At 27.9% G+C, this 23,470-nt stretch overlaps 3 protein-coding genes across 3 annotated transcripts in view; all 3 read left to right on the forward strand.

The window, feature by feature from the left end:
- LOC113388218 overlaps positions 1-9,684 on the forward strand; it is a 74,158-nt gene extending 64,474 nt beyond the window's left edge. The window contains exons 2-4 of the mRNA XM_026625618.1: positions 8,279-8,945; positions 9,421-9,489; positions 9,589-9,684. Of these exons, the coding sequence (XP_026481403.1) occupies positions 8,331-8,945; positions 9,421-9,489; positions 9,589-9,684 (780 nt within the window). The 5' untranslated portion in view covers positions 8,279-8,330. The remainder of the gene's footprint in view (positions 1-8,278; positions 8,946-9,420; positions 9,490-9,588) is intronic.
- A 763-nt stretch (positions 9,685-10,447) lies between these two features.
- Positions 10,448-19,161, forward strand: LOC113388219 (putative gustatory receptor 28b). Its single transcript, XM_026625619.1, has 8 exons — positions 10,448-10,555; positions 10,711-10,916; positions 16,889-16,950; positions 17,089-17,588; positions 17,938-18,006; positions 18,826-18,915; positions 19,006-19,087; positions 19,151-19,161. Exons 1-8 carry the CDS (start codon positions 10,448-10,450, stop codon positions 19,159-19,161), a joined length of 1,128 nt encoding a protein of 375 aa, XP_026481404.1.
- Positions 19,162-20,766: 1,605 nt separating this feature from the next.
- Positions 20,767-23,155, forward strand: LOC113388220 (U2 small nuclear ribonucleoprotein auxiliary factor 35 kDa subunit-related protein 1-like). The gene is made up of 8 exons (XM_026625620.1): positions 20,767-20,816; positions 20,895-20,986; positions 21,090-21,310; positions 21,393-21,653; positions 21,755-21,993; positions 22,059-22,162; positions 22,539-22,689; positions 22,783-23,155. The coding sequence occupies exons 1-8, from the start codon at positions 20,785-20,787 to the stop codon at positions 23,153-23,155; spliced, it is 1,473 nt and encodes a 490-aa protein (XP_026481405.1). The 5' UTR covers positions 20,767-20,784.
- The last annotated feature ends 315 nt before the right edge of the window (positions 23,156-23,470 follow it).

Below are 23,470 nucleotides of genomic sequence, written 5' to 3' on the forward strand. Positions count from 1 at the left end.
CAAATGAAATAGTTTTATTTCCATGTGTAGCTGTGGTTCAGAATTTATTTTTTAACTTCCCGAAAATGAAAATTTTTATATTTACGGGATTATTTATTACGTTTCAAAGGTTTCTGAAAATTTTGGCATACCTTAGAAAAAATGGATGTATGTTTACGTGTGTGAGTGTGTGTATGCGCGTGTGTGCATAATATGTATGAGCGGATACAATTTTTTGTCGACGATTCCGAGAACACGTATCGCGATTGCTTTGTAAAAGTTAAAAATTTCCAAAATATTTTGAAGTATAAAAAAAATTAAATTTTTCAAAAAGGTCAATTTTTCTCAAAAAAATTAAAAATTTCAAAGATGCCATCTAGTTATGGCTCTGAGTAAAACGATAACCATTTCTTGTTTATTATGTATGTTCATGTTTTAGTAGCGATTAGAATTCATTGTCGCTTTCGATGTTTTATGTCCATTGTTAGTTCTGTTTTAAGATTATTTCAAATGCGTTTAATGCTCTTTGTACTTTCAATTTTATAATGGCTAAAAGTGAAAATAATTCCTATTATCTTATTAGGCGACAAAACATAACGCATCATATTCATTAAATTAACGTGAATAAGTTCTATGCTTAATGTGCAAAAGTGACATTTTGAATTTATTTTAAGATAAAATGTTTATATAAAATAAAATTATTTTTATTTAATTACCGTGAATAATATTAAACTGTTGAATAAAAATAAAATTATTATAAAATTGAAAAGGCGGGTTCACCCTTTGCCAGGGACATACCGAGATAAAAGAGCAAAAAATTGCTGTTTTTGAGTGATTTGAGCATCCGATTTGAATGATTCAAAAAACTTGTTTGTGTTGGCGAAATGATTGATTTCGCGATTTTTTAAATATAGAAAATAATTCCGATCTTGATTTTAATTCTAGATAAAGTTCTAAAGCTCACTTATATACTTCAAATAAATAATTTTAACTTTGCAATTCAGTAGTATACTATTCTTATAAATATTGGACAATGTCCTTCATTTTAAATTCGATTGATTAAGTCTTGTTTATTTACTTTTTTGTAAACATATATAAGTTGCATTTAATATTCCTCGAATATTTCATTATGGTGTGGGAAGTTCCAGCAATTTACCTTAAGGCACAATGCCATACAGCACTAATTTATATTTTATGGATTATCAGAACTATCTCTGCTTACATTATTGTATATTTCATCATATACTAAAAAATCAACAAGTATTTTGAAATTTCCTCATTGTCTTCGGCAGTTTAAAAAAACTACTACATGGTTTATATTTCTCCTTTTTACTTCATTTTATGAAACCATTAAGATTCGATCACTGTAATGATATTTGACTTCAAGTCAAATAAAATATATAATATAATATGAGGTTACTTGTACCAAATCTATATAATTTATACTCTTTTAATAGTATCTTACTAGATGGTTATAGAAAAAGCGCAAGTAATCTTTTTTTGTCGATGCCAAATGATCAAATTTTGACAAAAATGTTATTTTATTCAATAAATCAGAATATTGTGGGTCTACAGATCTGTCAATTGTGTCTTGGTCAGCCTTTTTGGAAGGTCAAACATGTCCCAAAAGGTAACAGCCCTAATGTAGTTGTATGAAAAGGCAGGTCCAACTATAGCTAATATCTCCCCAAATACATTCAGTAGCTTAGAATAATAATTATAAATTTTATATAGAAACATAGCTAAATGCAATTACAGACAACAGATGCTGATAATAGAATTCTAACTATTTAAATATGCTTAGTCCCAAAAATATTCCCTGGTTTTATTCGTACTGCTACTAACTTTCACAGTTAATCACAAGAAGTTTTAGAGGGCGAGTAGGAGGTGGTATTGTGGTCCTTTTGATTTGGGGATATCGATGCTAAAATATTTTTAATGGAAGTGATTGTCACCAAAATGAGAAATCCTAAAACCTAATTTTACTGCGTCAGTGAGTTCCTAGTTAAAAATGAAATCTCTTCACACAATTAAATTGCCAAATTAAACCTTAACGAATCACTAATTATACGTGTAAGTCTAATCTGAACCATCTACCTGTGTTCTTATCTCTGCAGATTAAATTAGCATATTCACAAACTATTCATTTACAGGTCATACATAAAGTTCATTCAATTTAACAGACATTGCAGTGTTATAAATTAACACTAGTATCAATTTAATACGCTTACGTATACGTTTAAAATCACATATATCAAAGTGGTTCAAGATCAACTGGGATGATGAGAATAGGATGATACCATAAGATTCTCATTAATAATGCGAGGACGTACTTATATAGAAAGAGGCAAATGGCCAAGGTTAAAAAAACATATACAAACTTAGTAATCAGTCTTACTTTCTGTGCGGTTTTGTGTCTGGCAATCAATTTGACAGGAAAAAAACGTTAGACGTACCAGACAATGAATGAAGCCACAATAATTAAATGTGAAAATATCTTTTTATATTCATAATTGGTGTACAACAAGTGGCAACTGAGAAACGGTATCATAAATTGACATTTTTTATAGTTCCGTATACAACAAATATCAACTGAGCAATGGGCATCATAATTTGGCATGATATGTAGTTCCGTAACCAAAAAGTTACACTTTTGGAAGTATTATCATCGACCAGGTCTTCCCAATTTTTGCCACTCGGTTTATTCATGTTTACATCGATATGAATTTATTATTCATCTAATGGGGTGCATGGCATCGTAAACTACCCGCACCGTAATTAAAAATCTTGGTACGGAACCCAAAAAAATTTACACAAAATGTGTACACATTATGAAAATTTCTATAAAATATCTGAGAATTTGATGTGCATAATAATTATTTTTGACCGCCAAGAGTCATTTTTTTAACTTATTTTTATTGAGAGTCCATAACCGCTAGACCTGCCTTCCCAAAAATGTAATCAGTTTTTCATCTTGTCAATACAAGTAAAATGTTCTTTGAATTATTAAAATCGGACCCTTCGTTCTCTTAAAACTGAGTTACCGTCTAGTACTTATTGCACTTATGGCACTTATTGTCCCGTATCTTTGCAACGGCTAGACCTGCCTTCGCAAAAAAACTAATCAGCACGTCTCCTTGTCAATAGGAATCGAATGCTTTTTGAATTATTCAAATCGGTTGATCCGTGTCCCCGAAATCTTCGACGAAAATTTGTATCTGCACACACACACATACATCCAATTTTTCTAAGGTATGTCAAAAATTTCAGAAACTTCTGAAACGTAAAGATATATAAAAAAAATTTTTTTCGATTTTCTTGCGATACTATAATTTGCCCTACGGGAAGTTAAATATTTATTCAGAAAAATCTGTTTGAATTTGTTTAGGTATATCATAAATATCTCAAATTTATAATTTTGTGAAAGACACAAATGAATATTTTTGAAGGTATAATTTATGCAAGGTTTATATAGCTTAAAAAAATTAACAGATTTTATCATAATCTTATTCAAAACTAGGATTGTAATCTTATGTTTATTTTAAATTTAACAAACTATATATACTTTAATTTTTCACATGCTAAGCTGACAGCTGTAATATATTTCTTATATTTTTTATGAAGCCTATTTAATAATACAGTATATCTGGTCCTTTGAGCTAATTAAAGTGCTTGTATTGTTGCCTACAATTATTTTCTATGATTATTACCTTTTACAATATACATTGCGCCGAGCCTCTGTTTTTTGGTTCTTCGAGCCGGATTTGACCTTCAGTGAAACTAACTAAAACTAATTACAAGTAACTAACTAATCAGTGCACATTCGTCATTGAGTTTTTGTATCATTATTAAAAAAAATATACTGATAGACTAGCTAAAGTCTTGAGTTTTCTTTATTATACTATAATTTTTGTATTTGTCTTAAAATTGGCATCAAGTAAAAATTTAAGAATAAAACAGGCTGAAAATATAAAATTATCTATCCTGACCATTAATAGTAACTTTAAAATAAACCGAAATTAATGTAGAATGATCTTCCTTTTTAATCTGGCTCTGATTTTTGGCAAAGTTCTGTGACCAAGTTGGGTGATATTAGAAGCAGCTTTTGTACTTGTCTGAAAAAGTTAGTTTTTTATCGTTTACTGTTCAGATATCGGCGTCTAATGGGTTATGTTCCAAAGAATTTGGAACATACTTTACTCATTCGAGAAAAATTCTAGGTAATATAGTTAACATAGCTTATTGAACATATAGTTCCTATCGCTATTCAAAAAAAGCTGTGTAAAATTTGAACGTTTATAGATTTTTTTAATTTTTTGATTACTATTAAGTTATTGTAAGAAAAAATATTTAAACCTAGTTTTTCGATAATTTTAATTTATTTAAGTTGCAGTATTAAAAAAAACTTAATAATTTATTCAAAAAAATAAAGAAATTATAATAATATTTCTTTCGTATTTAAGTTTAGATATAACATTGGAATGCATTTATTAATTTTTTTTGTATCGATCTTCAACTTCTATATTTATACTTGTCAATAAAAATTGCAAAAAATCAAGGTGACAAAAAATTCATATCAAACTTTTAAATTTCAATTACGATTATTAAGAATAAAATCTCGAGGTCGTGATATTGAATGTTTATAACTTTAGATAGTGCAGAAAATTTGTGTCTTCATTTACAGTAGAACTACTTCATCACGAATCATCATGCAGTAAATGATTCATGGCCACATTATTTTTAAATTTGAAATCTAAGGTATAGAAAGATACTTTCTCTAAACTCTGATTATAATTGAAATCTTTTTCCCATATGCGTAGTTCTTTGATAAGTTGCAGGAAATGTGATCTATGAAGGAAAATGTGATCTTGAATGGAAAGTTTTGTACGCATGAAAACTGATTTTTTAAAGATTTTTTAAAATAAAGCTTAGTTAAATTAACTTCTAAATTGAAAGACCAGTTTTGAGATAAATTTGCTCTATTTTCTTATAGTAGCACTATAAGCTAGCATGAACAAATATGGTTTTATAGTAAATGCTTGAGCAAGTTTGGATATGTTTAATTTTAATTTTTAATTTTTGAAGAAGTTTATTGCAACGTTTCATGTCATTCTGAATCGGTTGAGACCAAACTAGAAATGACTTGCTGATGTTCACTTTTCGTCCACATTTTCTCAAAAACGATAGCACCTATTTTAAAAAGTGATTAAAAATGAATGAAAATTTGAAATAACCACAATTTTGAAAATTGTTGAATCTAAATGATTATAAGTAAGTCAATTTACACACATCTGGAAGCTTATAAAACTTGCCTTAAGGCACTTGACTTGATATTTACACCTAGTTCAAGATGCTTTTATATTTGACATTTTATGGAATAGTAGGATAAAAAGGCTAACCTCTCAGTTTGCCTATGTGTTTCTCAGATTTAATTGGTTTGGTTAAATTTTTACAGTTATCTCCTCATTTACCAAAACAAAATTATATAATTAAAATAATTTAATAACTCGAATCAATATAACCTTTAACGGTAATGATGAGAAAGATTCATCAGATGATGCAACAGATATTAACACATAATTACACCAGCTTATAATATTTAACAAAGTTTAGAACGTGTTCGAATAATTTTCTCTTTCATATATATTTGATGGTATTCAAAACGTAATTTTATCAAAACTCGGTCTTCATAGGCCCTCTCATGTCTTTTAAAGTTCAAAGAAGCCCAGGGGCCATGTTGGGTCACGAATATTTTTGCAAAATGGTAAAAACAAATAGCAATGTCTAAACTTATAGAGAATTATCTTCATGAAAAAATATTGTACCACTAATAATTAGAAAATTAAGATTGTTAGTGATGTGTAGAAAATTGCTTATGGTACGTTTTGAAGGTATCTGAACATTTTGGCATACCTCAGAAAAAATGGATGTGTGTGTGAGTGTGGGTTTTGTGTGTCCGCACTTTTTCGTTCACGTTTTCGGGCGCACGGATCAATCGCTTTGAATTGTTCAGAAAACATTCGATTCCAAGTGTTGATTAGTTTTTGGCAAAGGCAGGTCCAGCCGTTATGGAGATAAAGAGCATAGAGTGCAAAAAATAGAAATAGAGAACGGAGCATCCGATTTGAATGATCTAAAAAACATTTAATTTGTAATGATTGGGAGAAGTAGTGATTAGTTTTTGGCAAAGGCAGGTCCAACCATTCAGAAGATACAGAGCTAAGTGTACAAAAACTGGCAGTTTTTGAGAGAAATAAGCATCCGATTTGAATGATTCAAAAAACTTTCTGCTTGTTGACAAAATAATTGCTTTAGAAAAAATAAATTATTTCAATTTTTTTTTATTTATTTTTTTTTTTTGAATATCGAAAATAATTCAGATTTCAATTATGATTCTGGTTAAAGTTCCAAAGCTCACTTATATACTTCAAGTAAATAATTTTAATTTTATAATTCAGTTTATATAATTCTTATAAATATTAAACGATATTACAAAATTTATAATAATCTGTTTGAAAACATTTAATATTCCTTGAACATTTTGACGGTACGGGAATTTCCAGCAATTTGCCTTAAGGCACGATGCCATACACTACTAGTTTATTATTTGTTTCTCATTCATGTGTCAATCAACAATATAAAAATATTTTTTCTGTTTCTCTATAGATAGAATGATATGTGGACATTTATTGATATATTTTTAACAGCAATCAGAATTTAACGAGTCATATCATTTGTTGTGCTAAATTTCTTAAACAACGTTTATTTTTTATACATGGAAACTCAATTGGTTGCTCTAATACTATGCGATGAGATTTATTAACACAATTTATGTAATACTGATAAATTTAGAGTTATGCGACAATACCACAAAAGAACAATTTTCACTTGGAAACCGAGATACTTGTCTCGGACAGCCTGATGTCAAGCAGCAGTGACATCGTTTTTCACTAACAAACATAGTTAGTAATACTTTGCTTGTTATTGAAAAACGATGTCACTGCTGCTTGACATCAGGCTGTCCGAGACAGGTGTCTAACGTGGTATCTCTGATTTGAAGTCAATATCATCCTCTAGGCACGGAGATGTGCCAATATATTAACTTGAAATTGGGATAGATTTTGTGTTAGTAAACTTTGTTTAAACTCATTAGTCCAAGTGATTGTTATATAATATAAATATTTTGAAAGAATATGATGTATGTATGTACCTATTTTTACCTACACAATTTCTAGATATATATATAGATATATTAAAATGTATAATATTTTACTAACTGTAAATGCCAATTGTTGACAATGTATCAAATATCACCAAAAGCACTCCAAACTGCGTTTTAATTTATATTAAAAAAAATTGATAAGTATGGTAAATTTTTACTAGCAATACTGTTCCAGTAATTAATTTATAGATATTAAAATGAACTACGTTTATGTTTTTGGTAATAGAGAAAAGCCATTTAAAATTTATGTGCAATTAATATTGATTAGATTATGCATATAGTATTGGTTTTATTTTGACCCGGAAGAAATGTATTTCTTGCATGACTGAGTATAATTTAATATGTATACAAAAATATATCACAAAAACTTCTCTACTCAAAATTATAATAACAAATTCAAACTTTTACATAAAATAAAAATGTTGAATATAAAAATAATAAAATCTAGCTTAAAAAAATTTCTTAGTGCTAACGATTTATACAGTTCCATTGCAGTGCAATTTTGGATGCCAATGTCAGTTGGTCTTGGTCCTTTCAAAATTTCGACAAACCTTAATGTAATATATTAATAAATAAATTTCTCATTAAATCTTGAACATTAATGTGAATATTATATATTAATAATATATTTTTCATTTATATTACAGGAACTTCGACTGAATTTACTGGGATTATCATTAATGATATGCTTTTACTTGTTATATGTTATGTCAATATTAACAACTTCGTTGCACGAAAATGAGGTTTTTACATTTTTTATTAAAAGTGATAATACATCGTTTGCTGATAATTTTCAGCTTTATTTGGGAATTACAACTTTGAGCACTTTTTACTTCCTAACAGTATTAAAGAGGTAAGGAAGGACGGAAAATACTGGCACATTTTAATAAATATCAAAACTTCATTAACTTCCCGTAGTAATGAGCTGAAAATCTGAAAAAATGGGAAAATGTCAACACATCATCAACAAAAATTTTACTAAGAATTATTTTTTATTACAATTATTAGAACACAATAATTACAATATATTGAGCAAGTATATTTCGTTTATTTAATATAGTTCCTTATTGGTTTCAGAAAAAAGCTACTGGATGGTCTCAAATTACTGAAGGATCTTGATCTGGATTTTATGAGAATCGGACTTTCTTTGACAGAGACTTATAATAAAACACGAAAACTCAGTATATTTTTTGCAATTGTAATCATTTGGATGTATTCTTCTTATATATTCACTACGCAGATAATAGTTCGATTATATGGAATTTATCCTCGAGCATCATTATGGTTTTCCTTTGTTTTTCCCAATATTGTCAGTACAATGATTATATTGCAGTTTTCATTTTATGTATATATTTTAACTTTGAGGATGGGACTTATTAAAACACTAATAAATAATTTGGAAATCATATCAACTTCTGCTTGGCTAGATGGCGATGAAAAAAGGCATACTATGAAACAGAAAAAATATGCAACTATAATAGATGTTATTGGAAAATTGCACGAAAAATTATGCGAAATTGTAGATCATATAAATGCATATTTCAACAACCAAATGCTAGTATTGTGTTTGGATGCTTTTGTGATGATTGTATTTTTTGCATATTATAGCTTGATTTCCATAATGGACTATGAAGCTGATTTAGCAAAATATATTGGAGTAATGACTTTTTTTCTTTGTCCTTTCATTGCCAATATCTGCCAGATGATTTGTCTTGTGGTATTTTGTGCACAGTTTTATAATGAAGTAAGTATAAAAGTTGTACAAAATATTATTTTCCTAATTATATCTCTAGTCATAGGAACAATTTGATTTACATTCCTGAAGAATTTATTATATTATATTATATTAAATTGTATACAATTTTTTTTGGGGAACAAAATTTTGGGGATTTTTTTTTTTTTGAGAAAATTTTGGGAAAAATTTTTGGGAAATAATTTTGTTGGAATAAAATTTGGGGCAATTTGTTTTTTCCAAAAGTTTTTCCCAAAAAATTTATTTCCCAAAATTTTTTCCAAAAACATTTTTTACCAATTTTTTTTTCCAAAATTTGTTTGCTTAAAATTTTCTATAATTTATAATATTTGGTTGCAAAGTATTGTATAATTGTCCTTATAATAATTTACGTAAAATGAAAACAAAATTTTCAATTGATTTAAATGTTATTCATTTAAAAATTAACCTTTTTATGTAATTTAGTGATTTTGTTGTAATATTTCAGATTACAAATTGTCACAAAAAGCTGCTGGTTTTAATAAATGAATCTGAAAAAAGATGCACCAAATTAAGAGTAAGTTCTAGTTATGTGCAAATATATTTTTATATTATGAATTAAAGTGCAGAAATTTATTATATTATGTTTATATTATCTTTTCAAAATTTATTTTAGCTAAGCCAATTATCAATCCAAATAATTATTCGGAGTCCAAAATTTAGTGCTGGTGGTGTATTCATTTTAAAACCAACTTTATTACGATCGGTATGAAATTTATTATTGCTTCTATTATATATATATATATATATATATATATATATATATATATATATATATAAATCAGTATAAAATATATCGAATTATATTAATTTCCAGATGGTTGCATCGAGTTCTATATATTTAATAATATTGTTCCAATTCTCGAATCCTGTACATTGCATATTCGATTATAAAAATTAATATATTTTAACTATTTATTTATAAAAGTTATGTTCATATTTGTTAAATTGAATTATTTTTTTATTATTCACAAATAAAATCATAATTATAAATAATGCATAGCTTATGTATATACCAACTTAAATCGAATCTTTATATGTGTGAATCGTTATATATTGAATTAATTTTCTAATATAAACTTAGGAATTTTTTTATTTTTTTAATAGTGAATATAGTGTATAATATATATATATATATATATATATATATTGTTTTATTTGTATAAAAATGTATTAAATTGTATGCGATCGATAAAACTTTTGTACAAATACGCATAATAAACATACATACCTCAATCCGTTGTATAATTAAATTTACTTGTGATTTTATCTAGTAGATTGTGTTAGCTTTCTATATATCAATATATATTATTTTAATTCATAGAAATTTTTTTTATAATAAATATCCATATTATTACTTAGAAGTTACGTTTCTCTAATAGTGTTACAATTTTGCTATTATTGAATCATTTCTTTGTTTAAAACACATTACAATGAAAATATTAAAATTGAAAAATTATTTAAAAGAATTGAAGATGACGTTTGAACCAACAGATTTTCATAAATCGATTTTACCAGTATTTATTATATCATTTGCATCAGGATTGTCACCTTTTCAAATCACTGGAACTGCAGGTTATCAGGTATGATAAACTAATAACTAATAACAATCTAATTTCTTTTCATATAATTTTAATTATTTTTTCATTTATATGTAAAAAAAAAAACTATGAATGTGTGTATTTTAGAAATTTAGTATTTGATTATTTTAATGTGATAAGTTTTATTTCAATTACAGGAATTCCACGTAACCCAACTCGGAATCTTCCTAACTACTATCCAGTTGTTTTTATACGGGGTATGTTTAATAAAAGTGGTTATAGAATCCTGGAGTATGGTGTCATTTTTTTATGAGAGTGAAATATCAAAATTTGGGGACAATTTCCAACTTTTGGTTGGTTTCATATCAATGATTTTGATGTTTGCTGCCAGTTTGTTGAGAAGGTAAGAAAATTGTAGTCTCACATGCAACTTTTTTCTATAAACTTGAGTAACAGTACTGGAGAAAGAAGAAGTTTATGTTTTTGCCAAAAAAATCCGATTTGATAATTTTAAAAATTTCTGCGCTGATATTTTCAAAAACAGTTGCACCAATTTTAACTCTTTCCCGTACCATTTAGCTCTATAAAACTTGGATCCTAGAGTTGTGGGATTAATTTTTGGGTAAAAATTTTTGTCACGAGCCAAAGTCAAAGCTAGTCAAAGGATACTAAATAAGGAATCGAATTTGTCAGTTTCACACAAAATCGGTCCAGCTTTTTTTAATAATTAGCAGTTAAGTGAATAATTCTTCATCTACTCTTTTGCCAAAAATCCTGTACCGATTTTGCCAATCTTGCTCATCCAAAATTTCGATTCTAACGAAAATTTGCATAGTTATAATATAAAATATTATAGTCCTAAGATAAGTAATTTGATTACAAAAATTCATTAAAGCTTGGAAGAATTACAATTTGTCTTTGTTAACGCGTCATTGCCAACCCTGGTATAATAATTATATTTTATTATCTCCATGCAGGATAGCGACAATAAACCCTCATTCATCCCTTTCATTGTTACGCGTCCTGTCGCAAAATCAGTAATCCATTTTTCCTAGAATTTTTATCACCTGTCCCTGACTACATCATACAATCATCCTTATATTTCCAAGAAATTCGCACTACCTGTATCCAGTTTAAATTCTTCGTATCATGCAATTTATCAACCAATACCTGTTCGGTTGATAAATGTAATAACCACTGATTGGTTCCAAAATTGTAATGGGGTGTCCTTAACTCCACAAAATGGGCCAATCAGAAAAATATATAAAATTATAAAATCTACATAATTTAGTATCAACTTAAATTTCATACAGTTAAGAGCAGTCGTAAATTAACACTCAAATCCAAAACATCTAATTCAAACCTCTATCTAATCATCTATAAATCTTAATATTTCAAATACACAATAATCAAACAGTTATTCAACATCTTTTATTCATATTATCTTTTCAAACGGTCTGATATAGCCAACAACTAAATATATCTGGTCCTTCGGCAAAGTGCAAGTGTTCAATAGAGTTCGGCAGCATCCAGATAGATCACGAACTTCTTAAACACTTTGAACCTATCTAAACAAATACTTTTTTGGCCATTCAAACCGAATGGTCATTTTACTAAACATTTTTTGGTCCTATTCGAACCGGATCAACCAGTGAAAGTGGAACATTAATCTAAATCTAAAACCTAAAACTTAGTGCACAGTGTATTATTTAAATCTTCATCTTCTAGCGTGATACACTGCATCGCATATTAAGTTAAAAACCTTTATCTAAAATCTAAAATCTAAAACTTAGTGCACAGTGTATTATTTAAATCTTCATCTTCTAGTGTAATACATTGCATCGCATATTAAGTTAAAAACCTTTATCTAAAATCTAAAATCTAAAACTTAGTGCACAGTGTATTATTTAAATCTTCATCTTCTAGTGTAATACATTGCATCGCATATTAAGTTAAAAACCTTTATCTAAAATCTAAAATCTAAAACTTAGTGCACAGTGTATTATTTAAATCTTCATCTTCTAGTGTAATACATTGCATCGCATATTAAGTTAAAAACCTTTATCTAAAATCTAAAATCTAAAACTCATAGTGCACAGTGTAATTAGTTAAATCATCTTTTAACATAATGCACTGCATCGCATGAATATTAATCTAAAATCTAAAATCTAAAACTTATAGTGCACAGTATAATTAGTTAAATCATCTTTTAACATAATACATTGCATCGCATGAACATTAATCTAAAATCTAAAACTTATAGTGCACAGTGTAATTAGTTAAATCATCTTTTAACATAATGCATTGCATCGCATGAATATTAATCTAAAATCTAAAACTTATAGTGCACAGTGAAATTAGTTAAATCATCTTTTAACATAATACATTGCATCGCATGAACATTAATCTAAAATCTAAAACTTATAGTGCACAGTGTAATTAGTTAAATCATCTTTTAACATAATACATTGCATCGCATGAACGTGAATCTAAAATCAAATTTAAACAACGATTATATCAACAACAATTCAAACAATTAAATCAAACTAACATCAACATTAACAATAAATCTCAGTGTAAGTGCATTGTGTATTATCGTGAAACAACAAGAAGCAGCATAATTATAGCACAATAAAGCTGCAGCACATTATCAAGGAAACAACAGCTGAATCCAAATCAGCTCATGAGGAACAATTGCGGACACATGACGCGACAACACAAAGGTCAGTCTAATTTAAGCACTCCTTTTTCTTAATCCTTCCTATTCATTATCTTTACCTATCGTTATTTGAATTTTGCGTAGTAGATCTGTGTTAATATGGATTCTTTAGAAAATTTAAATATCAAAAAAGAGTTTATGAAATTTCGTTTGACGCAAATCCATAGCTTTTGTAAAAGAATAAGAGAAAATGAGAGTAGCAAGTTAGATATATCAGAGCTTAAACAAATATTAGAAATACTAAAACCTTCTTTAGATACTTTTCAAGAAATATTAATTCAAATTGCAAATCATTTTGATGACGAAGAGTACATTGACTTTTTGATAGATACAGAATTTTACGATTTCAATGATACTTATACTAAATGCTGTGTAATTTTAATAACAATTATTAAAACATTTAAAACAGATCCTAGCTCAAATAGTAGCCTTGGTGACAAATCATATCAAACAAACAATAATAAATTTGCTGTAATTAATTTACCTCATTTCGACGGTACAGATATTAACTGGTTACAGTTCTATAATTCATTCTATTCAATTCATATTGACCCAAATATTAGCAATTCTCAAAAATATTCTTACCTAAAATCTTGCTTGAAAGGCGAAGCAGGTAACATAATCGATTCTCTACCTGCTACCGCGGACAACTATATAAGTGTTTGGGAATTGCTAAAATCGCGGTACGAAAGTAAAACTATTATAGTAAACAATCATACAAAAACATTAAACAACTATATTTCGATTCCATCTGAATCAATAACTCTCAATGAATCTAATAATAATAAATCTAAAAACGTTGCGCATCTTGAAACTATAAACGTCATTAAATCACATACGGCAAAAAGAGGAACTACCTCGGTACTATTATTAGATTCTAATAATCAAATAACAAATCAATTAACAAATGAGAATATTACTCAATATCAAAAAAGCAATGTTATTAAAAACGTCTTCTGTAATCATAACTTATCAACTAAAGCTAATACGACAGAAGAACTAGTTTTAAATAAACAAATTCTAACAATTAACTTAAATCAAGTTAATTATAACGCTGCACATCTTGAACCTAACAACAACATTAAATCAAATACGGTAATAAGAGACACTACCTCAGCACCATTATTAAAATTCAATAATCAAATAAAACAAGTAACAAATAAGAATCTTACTCAAAATCCAAAAAGCGATATTATTAAAAACATCTTCTGTGACGTTGACTTATCAAATAAAGTCAATGCAACAGAAAAACTTATTTTAAATAAACAAAATCTAACTACTAAACATAATCAAGCAAAGTACAACGTAAATTATTTTAATGCTAACTATCAAAATTTTTTAAACAATCAGAATACTTGGCTTAATATCGGCGATAAAACAATTACAACTTTAGCCAAGACAGGGTTTGAATTTAATTCTAAAAATATCTCTATAAATCAAACAATTAACAAAAAATCAATCTTAGCTGCAACAGTGCAAATATTCAATCTTATGATATTAAGAGATCGCCATAGCTTTGTCCATAAAAAGTATAAAGCATATACATATTGGTTCGTGTGTTTTGTCACCAAAGCTATCGACATCGAAGTAATATACGATTTGATCGCGGAATCTTTTATATTAGCTTTAAAACAATTTACCGCAAACTCTAGCAAATCTCGCGAATTATTAACACAGATTGAAACAATATTGAATTTTAGACTATTATCTTTACAAGGTTCCAATCCAAATAATTACAATCCTTCAAACCCCTATCATTTCCTAATTGACAAACCACCAACATCAATCCTAAATCCATGCGTGCTTGAAATCTCTGACAACTATCAACAGCTATCAACTTCATCAGAGAACAAGGCAACATCATCAGAAGCGGTTGTGCAAGAAAACGCACAAAAATGCATCAAAACTTATTGTAAGCTAAATTCGGTAGTATGGTACTATTCCTCGATTAAATTCTAAAACCACTACGACCGCGATTAGGCATTATCACAAATCTGCACCCTAAGGACGGCATCATCATTCGAGTGGTAAAAGCAAAATTAAACAAAGACATTGTAAAATCTAATAACTAACTTTTGTGTGATTACATTGTGAAACAGTGAAAATGATCAATATTAAACATAAAAAACAATTTGTGTATTACCGAATAATCAAAAACTATCTGAAACATTAAATAATTATAGTGTGGTGAAGTGTCAATTATCAATAATCATGCGAAACATTTAGGCATTTTAACGACTCTAGTGAAGTGTCAGTACAATCATTTTGAACATTTGGACAATTTTAAAGACTCTAGTAAAGTGTCCGTGAATAATCTAACATTATATCCATTATCATTATCATTAATCAATCTATTATCAATATTATCATCACATGTCATGTGATATCTATAAACTTTCAAAACATTAACATTGTTATAAGCAATGGCATAAAACTATGATTAAGCAACGTTAAAAAATATTCATAATTAATTCCTCATAATTTTTTAAGTCCGGGGGCATGTTAACGCGTCATTGCCAACCCTGGTATAATAATTATATTTTATTATCTCCATGCAGGATAGCGACAATAAACCCTCATTCATCCCTTTCATTGTTACGCGTCCTGTCGCAAAATCAGTAATCCATTTTTCCTAGAATTTTTATCACCTGTCCCTGACTACATCATACAATCATCCTTATATTTCCAAGAAATTCGCACTACCTGTATCCAGTCTAAATTCTTCGTATCATGCAATTTATCAACCAATACCTGTTCGGTTGATAAATGTAATAACCACTGATTGGTTCCAAAATTGTAATGGGGTGTCCTTAACTCCACAAAATGGGCCAATCAGAAAAATATATAAAATTATAAAATCTACATAATTTAGTATCAACTTAAATTTCATACAGTTAAGAGCAGTCGTAAATGAACATTCAATAACATATCATCTATAAGTCTTAATATTTCAAATACACAATAATCAAACAGTTATTCATCATCTTTTATTCATATTATCTTTTCAAACGGTCTGATATAGCCAACAGCTAAGTATATCTGGTCCTTCGGCAAAGTGCAAGTGTTCAATAGAGTTCGGCAGCATCCAGATAGATCACGGATTTCTTAAACACTTTGAACCTATCTCAACTAAAACTTTTTTGGCCATTCAAACCGAATGGTCAATTTACTAAACAGTCTTCAAATGAAACTATTTAGAACTTTATTTGGCGATATATCACGGTCTTGTAGAACATACTGAAATATTACGGCCTTACATCAAGTAGTTTAAGTTTAAAAATTCATCAAAGTTTGAGAAAATGAGTAGTTTTTTTACGTTTGTTCAAATTAAAATTAGACGATTTACTTGGTATAGCGATAGAGTACTTTGTCTTAATGAACATACTAAACCATTAAAGTCCTACGGAACTTGGTTCAATTACAAAAATTATTGATTTTTAAAAATTTGCTTTTAGAAGATACACTCCGTGTTAACGTGTTCGTTCTTTTTCAATTATGTGTAATAAATCCACTCGGAATACTTTTAATCAATCATGCATAAATTTATTTTTTATTGATTATGTTGATTATTTGTAAATATCGGAAAGTTCATGTAACTTGCCTCAAGGCATAATACCAATACCAACTAGCTTAAATATATATTATATTTGTTACAGACAAGAACTAACCGAAGGATTCCGCATCCTGAACAAGATCGACTTGGAACTCATAAAAATAGGTTTTGATATGAAACCTATCTACATCAAAACACGAAAAGTTTCAATTTATTCAATTATATTTTTATTCGTAATGTATTCATTTTATATCACGTGCAGTAGCATTTTTCTATCAGTTTACAACATGTATCCTCATATAGCAATATGGTGGGCATATGTGATACCAAATTTGATGTTATCCTTCGTAGTCCTGCAGTTTGTCATGTCGATGTATGTGATAACTGATAGATTGATCTGTTATAATAAATTGTTGAAGGAACTCGAAGAATTTGATAATATTCCTTGGATAAATGCACATCCAAACAAGTTATACACAGTTGCACCTAATGGAAATGTTTCTTTGTGCCAGCGTTACAAAAAACGTTATGTCATTTTGGATTCAATAGGAAAAATACATGATGCAATATGTGATGCTGCCGACTACTTAGATAGATTCTTTTCAATACAGATGTTGGTTACATGTGCAGTTTCTTTTCTACTAATTATTTTTGGGATTTACTACACGTTAATATCATTCAGCAGTGATGATTCGGATGTTTGGCACTATTTTGGAGTAATTATGTTCTTTTCGAGCCAAACTAGCTCTTATTTGTTCCAAATTGTTGCTTGCGTGAATATGTGCACGCTTTTGAATGATGAGGTAATAAATAAATGAGTAATTTCTGTGAAATTTAGGCAAAAAAATCACATCTTATCTCGTAATTAAATATTTTTTTAAAACTTTTAATTTTAACCAAATTTTTTTTTTTGCTTATAATACTTTAGTACTTGTGGTCAATTGAAAGAGCAAAGTTTTGTTCACCCAATGAAAGGGGTCATTTGATAGACTTTGTTTTTCAAACTTACCCGAAAAAAATTGTAAGGCTTTGAATTTGATAATGAAAAAAGTTTATCAAAATTTATTGAAAATGTTTCAAGTTATTCAACATTTCTATTGGCTACATGTAAATAGCGCATTTGGCTTAATATCATGACTATTTTCATTGCAGGCAAAATCGTCTGATGTGCTAATATTAAAACTGCTAAATAATAGCGGAGAACAAGAAATAAAAATGAGGGTAAAAATAAATTTAATAAAATTAGTAAAAAATGCTTTTCCTATTTAACACGTTAATCGCCATAATATCCAAATTAATTATCGATTATTAATTATCGATAATATCCAAAAAAAATTCACCTGGGCTATGTTAACTTTATTAGATAATATAGTTACAAAAGTTTCAAAAAAACTTAGTGTATCAAAAAGAAAAAGATTTTTTTTGCTAAAATTCCTGAAATCAACTACTTATTAAGTCACACATATATGACTGACAAGACCCTATATTAAATCTTTGTTTTCTCTGACATGGCGATATCATGTTGAAGTTCTTAGCGTCAGCTACATATGACTGACATGGCGACTAACGTGTTAATTTATATTGATTTATATATTAAGAAATACTAGATCTCTTACCAAAATTAATATCCGAGACATATCATTTTTGCCTGCTTGATTTAATTTAATTTCTATATTAAGAAATACTATAGTACAAGTTTATAAAGACTTTTTGATTTGATTCAGGAAACTTTTTAATAACATGTAAATTGATTATCTAGAAATGCAAGCAACTAAGATTCTTTTCGTATTTTCCTTAGTACAATAAAACAAAAAAAAAACTTTTATTTAAGTTCTATTTTGAAAAAATCATTGAATACAATCAATGAAGACACCAAATTTATAATTTTGAACGTTATTAGGTTTCCTGATATGGTAGTAGTATTATGCATATTTTAATATATCAATTAAAAGTTAAAGCAAAAAATGCAATATATCATATTATAATTTACCTTGGTGCGTATCAATTATATAATATCAAATATGTTTCTATTATTTTCAGTTAAGTCAAATTTCGATGCAAATGATGAATAGAAAACCATGTTTTACAGCCTGGCAACTTTTTACTATTGAACGCTCCCTTTTGAGTTCTGTAAGTACGGTCAATAGGGTCAATATCACTTAAATTTTAAAATAAATTTTATCATTAATTTATCATTTTTAATTTTTTTTAATTATGCAGATAGCTGGTGCTGGATCCACATATTTAATAATACTTTTTCAGTTCTCATTTCCTGTGAAATGCATCGTTGAACCACCAAGAAGTAAGATTGAATTTATATTTGTGAATTTGTTTCACAATTATTAATTCATTTTATTTATTTCAGATAGTACTTAAAACTGTACATAAAATTTCGGAAAAAAAATCATTGATATCGCATGTGGTCAAAATGCTCCAATTGAAATTAAGTTGTAATTTGCTCAGTAAATTTAGTCAATATCAAATTTTTATTAACATATTTTTATAACGGTCAGATTAATACACCTGGTTTAAATAGCTTTTAAATTAATTTTAAACCAACAATATTTATTGAATAATGTTTATGTATAATAAAATGTTTTTATCTTAATTATATTTTGAACAATTGTTAGCGTGATTTATTATATAAATTATTAAATATACTGCATAGATTGTAATAATTGCACAAAATAATATATCAATTGACATACCCAACGTTGACTCTGTGTTTTCATGATGTTAATATGTTACTGTAAAATTTTATTTATGAAATATCCTAAAAATTTACAAGTAAAATGCAACTTTAGTTAATATTCGAAAAGAAAAACAAGAGATATTAATTTTAGTATGGTTTTGTAAGAAACTTATGTTAAAACTAGTGGTGTATTGCATCGTACCTTAAGGCAAATTGCTGGTACTTCCCGTACCGTAACAAAATGTTTGAGAAATATTAAATGTTTTCAAATAGATTATTATAAATATTTTAACATTGTCTAATATTTATAAGAATTATATAAACTGAATTGAAAAGTAAAACTTATTTATTTAAAGTATATAAGTGAGCTTTAGAACTTTAGCCAGTATTAAAATTAAAATCTGAATTATTTTCCGTATATAAAAAATATCTTTTTTGACAAAAAAAAAGAATTTTTTTTCAAAAGCAATTGTTTTATCAAAACAAGCAGAAAGTTTTTTAAATCATTCAAATCGGATGCTTAGTTCTCTCAAAAACTACCATTTTCTGTACATTTAGCTCTGCATCTACAAAATGGCTGGACCTGTCTCTGCCAAAAACTGTTACTAATCATTACAAATTGAATATTTTTGAGTCATTCAAACCGGATGCACCGTTCTCTCATAAACTCGATTTATATTTTCGGCACTCTTTGCTCCGTATCTCCGTAATAGTTTGACCTGCCTTTGCCAGAAACTAATCAGCACATCTCCCTATCAATAGGAATCGAATGTTATTTGAACCATTCAAATTGGTTGATCCATGCGCCCGAAAACGTGAACAAAAAAATGCGGACACACAAAATACACACACATATCCATTTTTTTCTGAGGTATGCCAAAATGTTGATAAACTTCTGAAACGTGAAGATTTGCAAAAAATTTCATTTTCGATTTTTGGCTCATTACTATAACTTACCCTAAGGGAAGTTAAATCTGGTCTACTCTATTTAATTATTTGACTTTTTGTTATATTTAATCTTTAAAAATAACAAAATAGTGTTAATTATCTTCCATAATTTACTAGAAATTTTTAGTTTATTGTACCCTGTGTTATGCTTTGGAAAAAATGTTTCACACCTCTGGTTCATGCACATCCTGAGCCTGATAGTTTGACAATGTCAATAACATAACCTATAAAAGTATAACAAACAAATAAATTGTAAAATGTGAAAATTTATCTTTATTAATATATTTGCAAAATCTTAATAAATATTTTTATAATTAAATATTATTTGTTGATATGAAACTGTGTTTAATCATATAACCATGGACCAATCAGATGTTAATACCAAATTAAAGTATATTGGCTCCAATTTTTATAATGTACAAATTTTGAACAACATAATTCTAATTAAATTTTGTTTAAAATTATTTAGACATAAAGAATGGAGAAAAATTGCAAAAAAGTTTAGGAGAAAACGTTTGCGGCAGGCTTTTGCAAAGGCCAGAGATGAAGAGCAAGAAAAATGTAAGTATTACATTCAACGAAAGGATGAAATTTGCATAATAATATGAATAACTCTGATTTTGAGTAATATGATGACTTATTTTAATATATATTTTTCTTCAAGTACAATCGCTGTTAGAAAAGGATCCTAAATATATCGTATGGCAGACTGAACAAAAGGCACTAGAATTGTTTAAAAAACAAGAAGAAGAACGAATTAGAGACGAAGAGCACAAAAAATGGCTAGAAAATGAATTGGAGGCACAGAAAAAATGGAAAGAATTACAAGAAAAACTCAAAGCAGCTAGGGAACTCAAAGAAAAACAGCAACAGTTAATTAAAAAGGTAATGTTAAATATTAATTAATTTATAAACTATCTATGCATAATCCATTCGCAAGTAGTTTTATTTATATTACTTTTTTAAGGAATGGGAAGAACAACAGAAGAAAATTGAAGAAGAACGTGAACGTAAGGCTAAAATCCAAAAAGAACAAGAAGAAAGATATAGAATTCTTATGCAAAAAATTGAAGATTTTATAAAAGATGGTGGTAAAATTCCTGATGAGCTGAAAACACCTAAAGACACAAATCCATCAAAGCCATTGTGCCCATTCTTTACTAAAATTGGTGCGTGCAGATTTGGAGATAGTTGTTCAAGAAATCATCAAAGTCCAGGGATCAGCAAAGTATGTAATTTAATTATCAATAATATATATATATATATATATATATATATATATATATATATATATATTATATCATATGACTTCTAATGATTTTAATTTAGGTTCTCTTGTTAAGAAATTTTTATACTCATTTTGGAATTGAAAAATGTTTTCAATCAGAATATGGAAATGATATGGCATTAGAATATGATGACAAGGAAACATATGAACACTTCAAAGAGTTTTTCTTTGATACAATAGCTGAGTTTAAAAAATCTGGACGAGTTGTCCAATATAAAGTGTGCTGTAATACAGAACCCCATCTCAGAGGAAATGTTTATGTGGAATATGAAAGAACAAGGTAATAATATTTTCCAAATATTTTTTATATTCATATTTACATTTTCAGCATATATTTAATTTCAGAGATGCTTTGAAAGCCTACAGGCAATTTCAGGGCAGATGGTATGGCGGTAAGCAATTAAATGTTGAATTCAGTGGCGTATCTTCTTGGAAAAAGGCAATATGCGGTATGTTAGCAGTTCAAAATATTAGTGGTATCCTTTGAAACAAAATAAAACAGTATACAGGATGTAGTAATAACGTTTATGACAATATTTTTTTGTTTGCGTTCATTTATGTTTCTTATCTGACACTAATTGGCGCAACTAACAATAACTGTTAAGAGAATTTTAAAAATCGAGTTTTTTAAAATGTTGTACAATTTTGCCTTAACTTAATAAAAGCTTTTACTATTCGATATTAAAGAAATATTTTAATCTGGAAACTCTGAACATACTTTATTGGTATGTATTAATATTAAGCAAGAACATTATAAGCTAATGTTATTTTTAATGTTGTAATATTTCATTTTTAAATATTAATTCTTTCTGTTTAAATAAGCAGGCATGTTTTTCAAAAAATTATGCCACAAAGGTCAAGCATGTAATTTTTTACATGTTTATAAAAATCCTGGGAATTTGTTTTTAAATGCAGACAAAGATTTACACCGAGTCGGTAATCTGAGTGACCACAAAAATGAAACAAATTATAATGAGTAAGTTTTAACAATCATTATAAAATATAGTACAAAAGTACTTTAAACCAGACATTTTTGGTATTCTTTTATACAATCAATATTGTTTTGTAGAACATTTGAAGATCCATTTGATAATGACGACAGCAGAAGGAATTGGAGATGGTCCGAATCACCAGAACCTCCATCAGCAACTAAGAAACACGATGATAATAACAAAAGATCTGAAACACATAGAAGAGATCGTACACCTAGAGAGCGCTCATATAGAAGCGAAAGGTCTTCACGACGTTTATCAAGTGAAAGCAGTAGGAGTGATAGGATTTATTATAGCAGAAGTTCAAGAGAAAAACACCATAATTTTTCAGAAAGATCAACTTATAGAAAAAGTTATATTAGAGATGAATCAAAACGGAGAAGAAATGATAGTGAGGAATTATTTTCTAAGGATGTAAACAAAAGAAGTAGAAATAAGTATGATTTGTAAGAGGATTTCTGATTAAATTGTGATAATTATAATATGTTTATTTTTTTTTTGTTTCTAATTTTGATAATGAATAATCATTAACTAAAGGAGGAGTTTATGTTTTCATTAAAAAATCCGATTTGTTAATTTTATGTTTTCTCGACGTTTCAAGCCATCATGAATCGAATGAGACCAAATTTGAAAAAGTATATGTATGTGCGTATGTGAACAGATTTTTTGCCCTAAATCGACGTTTTCTCAAAAACGGCTGGACCGATTTAAAAAATTTGAAAGCTATTTGATGTCTCTCGATAAGGACTAGCGTTCATCAATTTT

Source organism: Ctenocephalides felis, unplaced genomic scaffold (assembly GCF_003426905.1).
Source record: "Ctenocephalides felis isolate EL2017-DRISC unplaced genomic scaffold, ASM342690v1 CF-g0.4_SCAFFOLD_03572, whole genome shotgun sequence".
NCBI lineage: Eukaryota > Metazoa > Arthropoda > Insecta > Siphonaptera > Pulicidae > Ctenocephalides > Ctenocephalides felis.

Coding starts and splice junctions, on each gene's coding strand:
- LOC113388219 (XM_026625619.1), top strand. CDS start 10,448: ATGACGTTTGAACCAACAGATTTTCATAAATCGATTTTACCAGTATTT. Junction 16,951..17,088: donor CTTGGAACTCATAAAAATAG/GTTTTGATATGA, acceptor ATCCTCATATAG/CAATATGGTGGGCATATGTG. Junction 18,007..18,825: donor AACAAGAAATAAAAATGAGG/GTAAAAATAAAT, acceptor TATTATTTTCAG/TTAAGTCAAATTTCGATGCA.
- LOC113388220 (XM_026625620.1), top strand. CDS start 20,785: ATGGACCAATCAGATGTTAATACCAAATTAAA. Junction 21,311..21,392: donor AGCAACAGTTAATTAAAAAG/GTAATGTTAAAT, acceptor TACTTTTTTAAG/GAATGGGAAGAACAACAGAA. Junction 22,163..22,538: donor TTGGAAAAAGGCAATATGCG/GTATGTTAGCAG, acceptor TTAAATAAGCAG/GCATGTTTTTCAAAAAATTA.